Here is a 14,660-nt window from a genome sequence, read left to right on the forward strand (position 1 = left end):
AACAGAAGAGAGGAAGAAGAAATAATAAATATGCATGAAACTAGTGTATCCTGACACCCATTTTAAATGTGCAGAATGCTAACTATAAAGTTTAAATGTTTAAATCACATGTTGTCCAGTTTTATTTACGAGATCTTGTTTCACCTGTGAATCATCAAAACCCAGAGAGGAGAGAAGGAAGCAGGGGGTAGAGGGCAAGTACAGCAGGAGGAAATGAGAAGAGAGGAGCGGAAGGGGAGGACGGGAAAAGACTGCTGTCTGACCGCGGTGGAAAAACTGAATGTTCGGCTCAGTTCAAAGGCACGCGGCGGGCTGCGGCTCCGCGCGAGGAGGGACCGCTTCCAGATTTACTGCGGAAAGTTCAAAGAGTGCCGGCGACCGCGCGCGTTTTTGTGTGCGCGTGAGCCCCTTTCGCAGGCGTGCGTGTGTGTGTGTGTGTGTGTGTGTGTGTGAGTGAGAGAGAGAGAGAGAGAGAGAGAGAGAGAGAGCGAGAGAGAAGGGGAGGGGCCCTCCTCGCTCTCTCTCTCCGTCTACTTTGCATATTCCGCGTGCCTCGGCTCGGCCATATGGGAAAATGCAACTGAAGGAATTGTCGGCGGGGGAAAAAAACGCGCAGGCAGGAGCACGCGAACGGAGCGGCGAGAGTTTGAGCTCACAGCAAACCCAGAAAAGTTAGAAGAGGAGAAGAAAGCACAGAAGAAGGAAAGAAAAGGGGCGGGGGGAGCGTGAAAACCGAGAACAAACCGAAAAAACCGAATTTTCCGTCTTCCTGCGGAGGAGAGGAACGATGTATTGTGCGTACACCATCCCTGGGATGACAGGCAGCTCACTCATGTACTACTACAACGGCAAAGCGGTAAGACACACTCCTCCATCACTGGTGCCGCTTCTCCTCCTTCCTCCGCGACGCTTTGGGAGTCAGATGGACAAATGGGGGGAGAGAGAGGGAGAGGGAGAGAGAGGAGGTGTGAAGGTGAAGAGAGTCGCTTTTTACGCACCGAGTGTGAGCGTGTCGCAGTTTATTTTGGGAAAAGGTGGCTGTTGTTTATCGAGAGGAATAAAAATGTGTCTGTGTGTGGCGAGGACAGTGACAGGAGCTGAGCCGAGCCGTAGCGCTCAGATAAATAACGCTGGACAAACTCCTCTGAAGTGCACTGACAGTGTGTCCGCTACACTTACACGTCAGCTATCAGTAAAAATATATATTCCCGACATGGAACATTTCTGTGTGTCCGTGTCTCCCAGTTAAACGTGCAGCAGGCGCTTTCAGGTTCAGATTAGAATAATCCGCCATGCACTTTTATCTGTCCGTCGCTTATTTTTCATTTTTTTTAATGGATGTCCACGCAACAAAAATAAGAGCCATACTGCTAAAATGAATTAGTGTTTTTGTCGTTCGTGACACACGTGGTTTGGGGATTTGTTTGTGTTTGTATTTCATTCAGGGCCAAGTGGCTCTGTGTGTGTGCGTTTACTTCTTCCAAAAATCTCAAATTGTTGATTTTTCTTCCATAATTGTGTTGAGTGTTTGTGATTCCTTAGAAATTTAGACCCCAACAACGCATCGAAGACAAGAACAGGAAAATAAACCTGCCTTGAATTACATGGAGGGAACAGAGATTAACATCAGGGTCATTCTGTGCGCGCGTTTTAAAGTATCCTTTTATTTCTTTTAGATATGATAAACCAATTAATTTTGGAAGGAAAAACAGTGTAGGTGTGCATATCCATGGAGCTTATTTCTATGAGCAGGTCTAGAATACGATTCTTAGTTGAAAATTATATTAAGAGACGAGAAAATTGAAAAAAGAATCATAAAACATTTTTCTGGAAAGAAAGAGAAAAACACATCTGAAAAAGTCATCAAGCATGTATGAAGCTGTCTGACCTCCTATGAAACTCCCTGTCTGTCTGTCTGTCTGTCTGTCTGTCTTCCAGTAACCCCCACCTGTAAAATGCCACTAACAGGGTGAAATGATTTTGGGGTGGGGGGAGGGGGGGGGGGGGGGTGAAGTGAAGGCTTGAAATTAGAAACAGGGTGTTTCGCGGCATGAGGGCGAATGAATTTCACTGCTTTTTCTCGCATTAAAGTAGGAATGCCTCCACGCCGCAGGTGCAAATGCAGAGATAGAAGTGCTGGGGTTTCCTGCACATCCACCTGTCAGTGAACTGTGTCCTCTGTCTCTCTTTGTCTTAACCCTGACTCTGCATTCAGATGCCTCAGATGATCTAAAAGAGAAAAGGAGAATGACAGAGGAAAGAATGATCCCAAAAGGAAAGCAGGGATCACCATAAAAAAGTAGAAAACAAAAACCCTGTAATATCAGTTTTTTTGTAAGATTAATTTGTTTATTATCAGTAACACTATTTAGAAATGTAAAAAGATACTACTAATAATAATAATAATAAATCTATCCTTGCACCTTGTAGGCCCTCAGAGATGGAATCTGATATAAGCTGTGAATATTTGACACACACTCATCATTTTATTTAAAAAAATATATAAGGAAATTGGATTATTGTTCCCTTAATTAAAAAAAAAAATGTATCATTAGATTTTTGCCACAAAAAATTATCTGGGCTTTTTATGTAGTTTTTTTCTGATCCATGACCTTGATTTGTTTATGATCGCTGACTCTGATTTGATTGGTTTCCTGTGGCTTTTTTTTTTCTCCTCTGACTTTTTTCCCGCTTTAAGCTGTTTTAAATATACTAGCGACAAATATATGAAAATACAGGACATTTTCAGATCTTTCTGTAACCTTGAATTTTGTAGTTTTCAGTCTTTTGAAACATGAGCTAACAGAAATCTGTGTTCAGACAGTTTTAAACAGAACCTGTGTTGTTTGAAAATCGCCATTACCAACAGTCTCCCTCAGTCTGCTCAGCTCCTGTTGGGTCTCCAGCCTCTGTCCGAATACCGAACGCCTAAGCCCCGTGCTGTCAGCCACTGGCTCTGGAGCACTCTGCTTTTTTGTACCCACCCCGTTGCCATAGCTAAGGGCCCTCTTTGTATCTCTGCAGCTTTTCTTGGAGCTGGGATTCTTTAGATCGGCAGTGCTATGGGGCTCGGCGTGGCACAACCACTTTGTTTGGTGTCTGGCTGCTGGATGGCACATTGTGCCCATGGTGTTGATCCAGTGCCAAGCTCCTTTCTATCTCCACTTTAACCCCCTGTCTCTCTGTGTCTGACTGTGCCACAGCTCCTTTACACCCGTCAACCGAGAAAACACACAGATACAGGAGCTGCTTTAGTAAAGTCATGTTGTTCGTTCTCTTGCGCCCTGTATCTGGAACTGATCAGTGGCTTTAGTTTGGTCCGAGGTTATTTTGGTGGCCATGTGGTTGTGTGCAGATTCATGCTGGCTGGTGTGTTGCGAGGGCAGAGGCAGTGGAGTAAGTGGAAACTTGGGCAAAGTGCTGGAGGTGTGAGAGAAGAGACAGAAGCACTCATACAGATCTGCTGCAGCAGTAGCAGAACTGTTTGGTCTTTCCTCAGACCGGTGAGACCAAGCTGAGGTTGAATTGGGGCTTTGGTTCGGAGAGAGTATGGGGGAGGGTTGAGGTGGGGAGAGGGCCAGGGCCTGCGCTTCGGTTAGCTGCTGTCGGCTCACTAACTTAAGCTCCAGCGGCTTAATGAGGCAGCAGAAAGCTCGGCTAAAACAAAAGGCCTCATTTAAAGCCGGCCCGGGCAGCCGGCTATTGTTATGCTAACACAGCATTTGAATATTCAGTAAGTTTTAATTAGGAGAGTCCTGAAGCCGCCTGCCAAAATCCTGCAGCCCGCTTTCAATGTGCAGCTACAGGAAACACACACTTTAAACACTTTAAACCGACGATCCTGTTTGTCTGCAATTTATTTTGCGTGTGCTGCTTTTCTGAGACAAACAACAGCCGGGATGCCAGAAGAATTAATGATTTTTTTATAAGATTTATGCTTTTTGTGAAAGCGCTCCAATTATAGATGCATATAAAATTATATTTCTTGTTCTGTCATTTAAATTAAATATTCATATGTCTATTTAAATGAATTTCCAGCCTCAGTTAATGAAAAGACTTGTATGTTAATAGATTTATATTTTTATTTTTCAATTAACCTTACATTTTAGTTTTGATGAAGGTTGCAGAAAAATCAGTCTAGAGGGGGTCAAGGGTCAAAACCCACCTGTCTCAGTAAAATTTAACAAGAATATTTCTTGAATTTAACAAAATTTAAAAAATATTTATTAATTCACTTTTAGATGAAAAAGAAATACTAAAAAGATGTTTTCATCAACTTTCAGAAGCTACGTACGTATTTTTATTACAAAAATACTAAGGAATAAAATTAAAGAATTATTAAATATACAACCAATGTTATATAACAAGACTTTAATGAATGTGTCGTAGCTCACAGAAAAAAATCTCTTCAGGTGAAAATGTTAAAATGACTCAAACTACAGAGAGAAGCTTCTCATGCCTGAAGCAACGAATATGCAAATCTCAGTTTTTGTGTATTGATGTTGGCGTTTAACAGAAAGAATTGTGTGTTGTATGTGTCAATCAGGTTCTCTCTACATTAGTGTTTTGTCACAAATAAGTAGGCTGCTTGCGCACTTTGTTCAGAATTTAGTGGCAACACGAGGTGTGCGTGCATGTGCATGTATTGTCATTGTGAATCCAGTGTGTGTGGACATCCTGTGTGCTCAGTAGGCCGGAATTAGAGCACAGCATGTTATGCAATTATAACTTTATAAATAGACACTTTGTGTGTGTGTGCATGTGCATGAAGGCCCTCATTTCCATCTGCTTGAACAACTCAAAAAGCCAATTTTATTGAGTGTGTGAGAGTGTGCATTTATCTTTCCATGTTTTTGTGTTAAAGCATAGACTTTGTTGGTTGTTGGTGGCATGTGTGTGTGTGTGTGTGTGTGAGAGAGAGTGTGCATTTATCTTTCCATGTTTTTGTGTTAAAGCATAGACTTGTTGGTTGTTGGTGGCGTGTGTGTGTGTGTGATTTGTAAATGTGGGTGTTTTCTCTGTGAATTTAATTGAATTGTTACTTTCTTTGAGTTTTGAGGTTAAACTTGAAGTCAATTAAAAAAAAATTCTACATGTGTTTGCGTGTGTAAAGCATTCTCTTGAATAGGTTCCTTGTAGAACGATGAAAAAAATAAATCAGCATTTTTATGTTTGCAGACCTGTGTGTGTGTGACACCACTTTGTACTGAAGGACAAAAAACAGTGTGTATTTGTTTTGTATTTCTGAGAATATGTCCACGCTCTGAGGACATCTCTGTCTGCAATAATCATATTTATTCTTCAAAATATGTATCTGTAAAGACCTGCCTCCTTGTGTGTGTGTTGTCAAGTTGATGAAAGCCTCACACGCCGTTCAGGCTTGGACTTAATCCTACTGCATCAGATTATCTGACACTGATGCTGCAGATACGCACAGGGACACACACACACACACAAAGAGATAAATGCACTGCTACACACAATAAACTCTTTACACTGCTAAACAGGAAATAGATAGAAAGATAAACCTGGAGTGACAGCAAACAAAGATATCTCCACCTGTGTTTTATAAATCGTTTTGCTTCCATCATACAAAATTTTATTTATACTACACAAAATAGATAATTCTGACTGCAATGAATAAGTTTTGCGTTTTGTCACTTATACCCTGCAGATGAAATAACTTCTGATATTTGAGGGGTTTATAAGAAATGTAAATTATGATTGAAGTCACAGTAACTCTATTTTATTGATAATGGGAAGAATTGTCCCACACAGAGTGTAAACATTAAAAGAAAAAAAAAAACATAATCAGGTACAAAAAAGTTAAACCATTTACAGATGAAGAGTTGAGACTTTTCCTGATTTGTTTTAAAAAAAAATTCCTTAGATTTTTTATTGAGGTTTTCGTTGGTGTTTTTGGACCTGCTGCAGTGGCTGCTGCTTTTTCTTTTCATGGAATAACTTTCCTCCTTTCTGTAGTGATATTTTGTGTATTAGTCCTTTTCATTACAACTGTAATGGAAAAGCTAATCAGTAGGTCATTAGTGATGTCATAACAATCACATATTTGATATCTAAATGTCAGAGAGGCTGCTGATGAGGAGCTGATATGTAGCTGATAATGAGCCGTTTTTCAGCTTTAATCTTGCATAAAGGTGTATGATTATGTTTATTACAAAAAATTTGAATGTTTTGTTTTTTAAATGCAGTCTGCTGTGCTCAGGTTCAATCACTGTCTCTCATTATTAAGCTCTAGTCTAAAATCAAGGTTTATATTTACTGTTTAATTCCTTTGTCTGCATTTTTAATGTGGGATTTTAGGTTGCTGGGTTAATGCATCCTCACTCTGTGTGGCACCAAAATGTGGCTCTGAGGTTTAAATGATGGTTGATGTTAGTGCTTATTAGAGGCAAATCGGGAAAACAAAAAATGTTTATTTTCTATTATTTGATTTGTATTGTGGCATTTTTTTGGGAGCTTGCAGTGGACGAAGCGTCAGGTGTGAAGATCTTTCTGTGGAGCCTTAACTGGTGAACTGTTATGTGAGGCATGATTGTAATGAAGGCCATGGGCCATGCCGCTGACCTCCTGACACTTGTTTCCTCCTCCATTTACCTTGGAAGTGGGCAATGTGCCAGGGGGCCTTACCCTGCATCTGTAAGGCCTTGAAATCTGAAAAGACAAAATCATAATTTCTTATCACCAAAATGAGAGGTTAGTAAATTAGTTTAAACTAATGTGCTGTGTGTTTAATTTAGCACATTTTCATGATTTTGTATTTTATCCAGCACCTGAATGATTGATACTGCTAAGGTTTAGCTTCTCATAAGCTGCATACAAAACACAATCTTACTTCTTCTGCCTGGTCTCCCTGCTGACTCTGTCCAAAAATCTGTTAGATGTATTTAGATTTGGTCTAAAGCTTTTATAACCCAGAACACTGCTGACAATGTGTCTGAATTCAACTGGAATTTGTCCAAAAACTGAAAATAAACATGGACTCTGGTGGATTTCATTGATCATGTGCAGGTTGTATAACAAGAGACTCTAGTCAGATCTTCTCCCTGTCTTAATAAATCCTTGACCTTAATGTGCAAGGTCTCATCTGCCAAAGTGGTGTGCATACACATACACGTACACACACACACATAGTCAAACAATGAGTCATCTGTGTGTGTATGTGTCCCAAAAAGGAAGATGGGCTGTAGCAGAGCAGCATTCTTTGGATGGCTGGGAATTTCCACCCTGACCTGTCCAGGGGAAGAGAAGCCCTCTGTCTCTTTGCAGTTGCAGGTTTGATTCCCAGAGTTTGACTGAGCACCTGCCAGACTAAACGCCACGAACATCAAGGTCAGCTGGCAGACAGTGGGGACAGGCGGGAGCATCAGCAGTGGACGGTGGTTGATGTGTCTGGTTGGCTGGCTACAGATCCACACTGACCATCAGGGTGCAAATGCCTTTTATCTGCTTAGAGCAAGACCTGTGGCAGCCATACTGGAGGTGGTATTGACTCTAACCTGCATATTGGCTGTGTTTTAGTGGAATTTCTAGACAACTCATATTGTAAACTGATCATTTGGCTGTAATAAACCTGATTGTGTCTTTAGATGCTAATTGCTAGCACAAATGAGGCATACTAGACAAGACTAGACTAAACTAAGTGTACTAGACAAACTTTTTCACTCAGTCTGTGTGTGTTGAATAGATCCAGTAAACTGAATCCATGGTTTGATGTTAAAATAATATGCTTGTTCAATCTCAAGGATCATGGGTACTATAGCTGAAGGTGTAGGTTTGGTTCTGTGTGAACTTTGGCACCACTAAGAGCAAATCAGTCTTTTTTTCTTTTAACTGAGAAAATGTGGTAGACTTTATTAAGCCCTGGATGTTTTTCCTTTCAGGCTGCATTCAAACCTGCCAAATTTCACCAGGAATGTGGCACAGCTTGAGAACTAAAGGCAACAGATTGATAACTGGACAGGAAAAAGACAGTGTTAAAAAGCACTTAAGAAAGAAAGATAAGACCCTTCTTGAGATAATTTGGGGAAGTTATTGTGTGACTGTAGCAAAAATCTGAGTTTCACTCACTCAGTTTCAATTTCATGAAACAAAACCAAAAGCCCAGCTGGAGTATTTATGTTGTGTACTACATTATCTCTCAGCTCTTATTTCTATGCTGTCTCTGCTACATGGTCTTTGTGTGATCAGGAGTATTCAGTTCCTGTGCCGTGTGGCTGCTGTCGCTCAGACCTTCACTCCTGTTACTGTTAGCTGGCAATGCTGGTGATTTTCAATGGTAGATTTTCTTTTTTTCTCTGTGTGTGTATGTGCTAAAGCTTATTCACATATGTACTAAGCACAAGCTTCACAGTAGAAAGGCAAGCTTAAGGAAGTTAACATTTTTGGCCAGAGAATAAAGAAAAGCTTTTTGTTCTGTGTGTGTGTGTGTGTGCATGTGCTGAGGGGCTCTACACTGGGAACAAGTGTGTCAGCACTGCTTTTGAGTGCTACATATACACACATATGTGCACCCACACACACACACACACACACACACATATAAAACCCACTAAGTTTTATTATCAAAGTGGAAAATGGGGCAGTTGTCATTTTGTTAAGAGTGTGCATGTGTGTGTGTGTGTGGGTGTGCATGTGTTTTAGTGGGTCAGTCATGCTGTGGTGGGCTGTTAGGGAGGCTGCATGGACTGCCTGATAAACACCGGACAGCTGTCACACTTTAAACAACAAGACAACAAAAGCGTAATACAATGCAGCATAGTGCAGTTGAATGGTTATGAAGAGTGTGTGTTAGCTCAAACTGCTAGCACAGGTTCTGTTGGTGACTCAGCTCCTGCAGCACTGATGCTTTTGTGTGAAGATCGTGGAACTCAGATTTGGATCCAAAAGGTTGGATGAGCATTTTTTCTCTTGCTTGTCACCTCATACAATGCCTTCAGATGCACTTGTATCCAATTGAAATTCACTGAAGCTCTATTCATAATTTGATTAATGGGAACCTAATTTTCAGACAAAGCTCAGAGATTAAGAACAAATGTCAGAGCACAAAGATTCAATTTATTCTGCAAGTCACTGTACTGTTTTCTTTGTTGTTGTTTTTTGCTAACCCTGTTTCTGACACTGAGGTACAGGAAACACACAATAATCTTTATTAATCTTCATTTGGCTCGTCATTCTTATTTTTATTTTCAAAATCAATGAAATTCAAACCACCTCTGCTGTTTTTGAAGTGATGTCATGAAGTTCTACTGCTACCTAATAAAAGGCCAGTAACATCATGTTTGGATTAGTTTTACCTTGTCATTTTAGCTATTTCCTCTCAAGACCATATCTCTGTCATCCTCAAAATCCTAAAATGTACCATCATTACAAATCCAGCCGTTCATCTTGCGTGGTTTGCTATAAGTCTTTTTGAAATTTTTAATATATATGTCTGCAGACACACTCATTTGGTTTCATGTCACTCTATTCTGTACTTGTAAAGGAGAAATAATGAGCCTTGTTCCATTTTTTGCAGGTCTTTTTGCGATAAGACCTAACACTATGTTGAATGGACTTGACTGAAAATAAAGTTATGTGAAGTAATTCTCATAAATAAAATTACATCACATAACTTTATTTGCAGTTTTTTTCCATGTTGGAGTAGAATCTTTCTAGATGAGGCCACCAGACACACACATGCATGCAGACACTGGGACATTGTAGTGATGGTCGGTGTGACGTGCTGAGAGGGCTGTTGGTTTGAAGCCTATTTTGTCCTATGCTGCTCTGCCAGGCTGCATGCAAATAGGTCACAGACACACACATAATGTCAGAGCCTCTGAAACAGTTTGGAGCTCAGGCCCCTGCTGTTGCAGCTTTAACACTCGGCTCTGCATCCTCTTCACAAAAATATTCTACTTTGTAAAGCTGTATCTCAAAAACAATGATGATGATAATGTTTAATAAAACATCTGCCCATCCATCCATGTCAAGAAGAGGGTATACATGCGATCCAACATCTGCTCGACATGACAATGTCTGGTTTCTCTCTCCATCTATTTAGATTTGTTTTATGCTGCCGTTTGTGCTCAGATAGCTCTCCAGCCACACACACACACACTCTCTCTCGCTCTCTCTCTCTCACACACACACACTTTCACACAAACATACATATATTTATATCAATAGCCATGATGATGGATGCTATGCAGCTTCCATACGGTGCTTATTTTCGAAAAAAGGGGCTGTACCTGAAAGAAAGAAAGTCAACAAAGAGAAATAAAAGATGACATAAAAAAGAACAAACAGAAAAGAATCCTGCAGGTCTGGAGTGCTGAAGTAATCAGCTCTTTGATCTGGCTCCTTTATTATTCCAGTGTGGGCCAAATAATGCAGTCCTGATTGTGTTGCTGGCAACCAGCAAGCTTCCATATGTTGGCTATTAGAGACTCTTACCGGCTGCGTTTCCACAGTGCTGCTGAAAACGGTTTCTTCTGAGAGGTTTTTAAAGGGGTCACAGGTCCACCTTATTTTTTTGATTATTTTTGTTTGTTTTTTGCAATGAATTTATTTTAATGCTGATAGTACCCCAAATCTTAGAAGTGACTCTAAGGGGAGAATAGACTTTTTCTTTGCAGTGATTCTAAATTGTAATTGTGTACGAATCTGTTTTTAAACTTACAACCATTTGAAGTCAGTCAAACTAAATAAATTTTGTGAGATTTGTTTTTTTCTATCAAAGTAAAAATGACAAACATTTTGTTTCTAATTGTCTAATGTGAAGTTGGGGAAGCAAATGTATTTGGCTGTTGGACAGATTTAAAAATTTAAATAAATGTTGTAGGTTAAAGCAAAGTAGATACAAACTGTTAATGTCTTATCTTTGAGAGTAAACCTAGAGGGTATCTGGTTTGTAAATTGTAATGACGAGTCCACTCTGTTTGAGAATGGGAGTTTGTCCATAGCTTGTGACTGATAGGTGTCAGATTCAGCCTTCACTTATAAACATGTCGTGTTTCTTCGCCTGTGTCCTCTCAGGCATCTCTCCTCATGCAATGATTTTCAAGTGAGGAATGATCAAACAAGGACTAGCACGGCAGCATAGTGGTTAGCGCTGTTGCCTCACAGTAACAAGGTTGTGTGTTCGGTTCCTGGCCTGGTTCCTTTCTGTGTGGGTTTTCACTAGTTTCCTCCCACTGTCCAAAAACATGCATGTTTAAGTTAACTAGTGATTCTTAGTTGTCTGTAGGTCTTAACACAGGTATGAGTGCTTGTTTGTCTTTGTGTGTTGGCCCTGTGGGGGTGTACCCTGCCCCTCACCCGGAACTTTGGTTGGGATTGGCTCTAAACGGAAAAGCGGTAGAGGATGGATGGATTGATCAAGCCAAGTATCAACACACCAAGATGTCACCCAGTGGTTTGTGAGCTGCTGTTTCGAAAGCTCCGATTTGCAATTTGGCCATCAGCTGTTTTGATTTAAGAAGGCACCTTTTTTTCAGGAGAAGTTGAATCTGAGAAGTGAAAACTGGATCTGACCTGATGTGTGCTTTCACACAGATTCTGTCAGTCATCTAATGCATACCTTGAATTTTGGTTAATTTTCCTCTAAATGGGATGCTAATTAAAAAAAAAAAAAAAAAAAACATAATGTTGGATTGAAGAGGACTTGGATTTGAAAGACTTTTACTGATCTAATAAATCAAATGAGAAGTAGAGCCATTTCAATTTGTCTTAGGTGTCATGGTTTGTTTGAGGAGCTGCATGCCAGCCACAAAAACATCCCTGTATCAATCATCCTTTAGTGATCAGCTGAGTCATTTGAAACAGAGAAATATCTCACTGGTCTGTTTTTCTGTATATTTTTCATGCTTGTTCTTTCTCCTCATAGGATGAACTGAACAATTCCAACTCCCCCCTTTCTTTTTTCTTGATTGTCCCAATCAGACTGAAGTCCTTCATCTTTAAAACTCACATCTGGATGTTCATTTTCATTGATCACCATTCTGCTCACCATATACCTTTTGAATTATATTGACCTCATGACCTTTCCTCTTGTGCAATTTTCTATACTCTGCTAGGAGTCAAATTATCTGTGTTAATGTGGCATGTCATTTCAAGTCATTTCAGACCATGACAATGAATGAGCGTGAATGAAATGACTGCAGAGACAGTTTGCAGGCACAATGGAAGCAGGACGAGAGCACAGTGAGTCAGTCCACACAGGAGGCCGATACTCTAATCGTTATTAACATTTTTATGGATCACCAGGCTGAATGGGATCAGAATCAGATGTTCAGAGAAACTATCCGCTCTGTTTGAACCAGTTAAGGTGTGCTTGATTTAAGCTGTCAGGCTCTTGGAACAGCTTCTGAGGCTGTAACATTTCTGGAGAAATAAAACAAAGGAGTGAGAGCCCTGCATCCTCTGGCTTCTATTTTCTGATTTACTGTCACTCCTTTCTCTGAAATATTTTATACATTGTCTTCAATTCCTTCCTTTTTATTTTGAACTCTGGTCAGACCTCAGTAAAGTGGAAGATCATCTTAGGATCAGATGGACTTTCAGAACTTTAGAAATCACTGTCACATGAAGTGCCTGTCCCTTCTCTGGGAGTCTAAGCCTGTTTGCATTTAAAGGTACATCTTGCAAAAGTTCATTGTTTTAATCAGTTCCCTCTATTTGTTTGTGGCTCTGTTAAATAGATTTCAGTTGTATGTATATTTTAGAGACCTTGTCTTTCATTTGTTTTGCACAAATTTGCCATCATAACCCAATTTTCAGGGTTCAATGAGCATGAGGGAACATTCAGAAACTTCTGGAGCAGATTTCTGACCCTGATTCCTTCTAAAAATCTTAAAACAACATCCTCCTGACTTTGAATCCATTTGACACCAATTCAGAGGGAATGCATTGGAAAATGTATTTATTTTAATTTTTTTCTGCTCACGCTACAGCCAGCGCAGGTCTGCCTGCACACTGCTCCTCAGGTTCTGGTCTGTCATCACTATCAAACAGATCTGAAACCGTTGGGGAACCATGGGATGAGGAAGATCTGATGATGTAATCCAGGACAGTCAGATAGTATAATAGCTGTGTGGCCTTTCAACACAAAGAGGTCAAGGGTAAAATTCCAGCAAGCCAAATGAAGACGATGAAGGATTATGCTCAATAATGTATGTCAGTGGGTGTGGTGCTGCAGTGCTCTCAGTCACTCTTTGTCATATTCAGCTTTTACTGTAAAGCTAGTATCACGAAAAAACCCATAACAGGTGCATTTTTAAAGCAGAGTTTGATGCACACCTGAGTCTGACAAGTTTTTGTATGGATAAGTAAAATTAAAAATGGCCCCGACCCTTCTCATCAACATAAGTTTTGCTTTCCTATAAAAAACCTGTGATGCTGCCTGACTGTTTAAACTGAAATGTAAATTAGCCAGTCATTAGTCATTGGCCATTTATTTGCTCTTTTCAGTTTCAGTTTTCCTGTAGTTTTTTTTTGTTGTTGTTGTTGTTGTTGTTGCATACCACAATTTTAGTTTGAAATGAAACTTTAAGTATTTCTATATATGTAAATATATGTCAATATAGATTGGTGCCTATATATATATATATGTGTGTGTGTGTGTGTGTGTGTGTGTGTACACACAGACATATTTAAAATGGAACTTTGAAATAATTTTACTTAATTCAACTTTTTCTTTAGCACACTTACAAATTTTTAATGATAAGTACTTCATATAAAAGCTTAAATCAGTGAGGTTTTCTTAATAAAAATAATGTTTCTCTGACAATTCTCAGTCATTCTCAGTTAATTTTGAAATAATCGTAGAATTCTTTTTAATAGCACATGACCTCTGCCTGCAGCTGACCAGTGCTTCTGATTGTTGCTCACTTCCTGCGGCAGCCATCTTAGTGTTTGGTTTGGGCTGGTGCTTGTGCCGGATGCTCTGGTTGCCATGTTACAGTGCAAATGTGGTGAATGAAGCTCGGGTGCCCATCGCCAGCTTGCATCACCGTGGCAACGGTTGATCACTGTGACCCAGCATCCCATCAGCAGCCCGCACTCACTGCTCCTGGCTTTCTGTCTGCACCCTCTTCAATAATTAACATTCCACAGCAGCCATCTTAGCTTTTGGCTCACTCTAAGTGCCTGCCGGTGCATTGCCCCAGCAGCGGTGTCCCTGCGACCCAGTGGTCTGGTGACGTTGCTTGCACTATAATACTTCGAACTTTCTGTGTTGAAATCTACAAATCTGAGGGCTGTGGCAGCCATTTTAGAGGAGGAGGCACACACACATACATTTGGACATCATTTGACATTAGCCCTGAGTAAATCATGAAAACATTTGCGAATATAAAATGATACAGCCTGTGCTCTTTGTGTGCAGCTTTCCCCCATCTGTCAGTATTTTACTGCAGTTTGTTGTTTACAGTTTTCGGCAGGCTGGACATCCCATGTGTATCCAAGGTGATCCACACATGTTCGACTTTGTGACCTTTATAGCTGTATGCGTCATCAGTTTCATCAGTTAATGTACATTCTAATTTTATAATTTAGTATGCCTTCATGTGCACGTCTACATTATTATTATTTACTTATGAAGCTTTATTTTAGGTGACAGGTTGAATATGGGCAAATGCCACGTACTAAACAAAAAA

At 40.2% G+C, this 14,660-nt stretch overlaps 1 protein-coding gene across 11 annotated transcripts in view; it reads left to right on the forward strand.

Moving 5' to 3' along the window:
• tcf4 (transcription factor 4) overlaps window positions 1–14,660 on the forward strand; it is a 197,530-nt gene that overhangs the window by 133,298 nt on the left and 49,572 nt on the right. Inside the window, exon 1 of one of the 11 annotated variants that reach the window (XM_029516641.1) lies at window positions 508–856. The exons of 8 other annotated variants lie outside the window; for them this stretch is intronic. In XM_029516641.1, the coding sequence (XP_029372501.1) occupies window positions 788–856 (69 nt within the window). In that variant the 5' untranslated portion in view covers window positions 508–787. Of the gene's footprint in view, window positions 1–507; window positions 857–14,660 lie in introns of those variants that run through there. 2 more of the 11 variants (XM_029516644.1, XM_029516643.1) reach the window with 2 other exon arrangements.

Source organism: Echeneis naucrates, chromosome 12 (genome assembly GCF_900963305.1).
Source record: "Echeneis naucrates chromosome 12, fEcheNa1.1, whole genome shotgun sequence".
Classification (NCBI taxonomy): Eukaryota; Metazoa; Chordata; class Actinopteri; order Carangiformes; family Echeneidae; genus Echeneis; species Echeneis naucrates.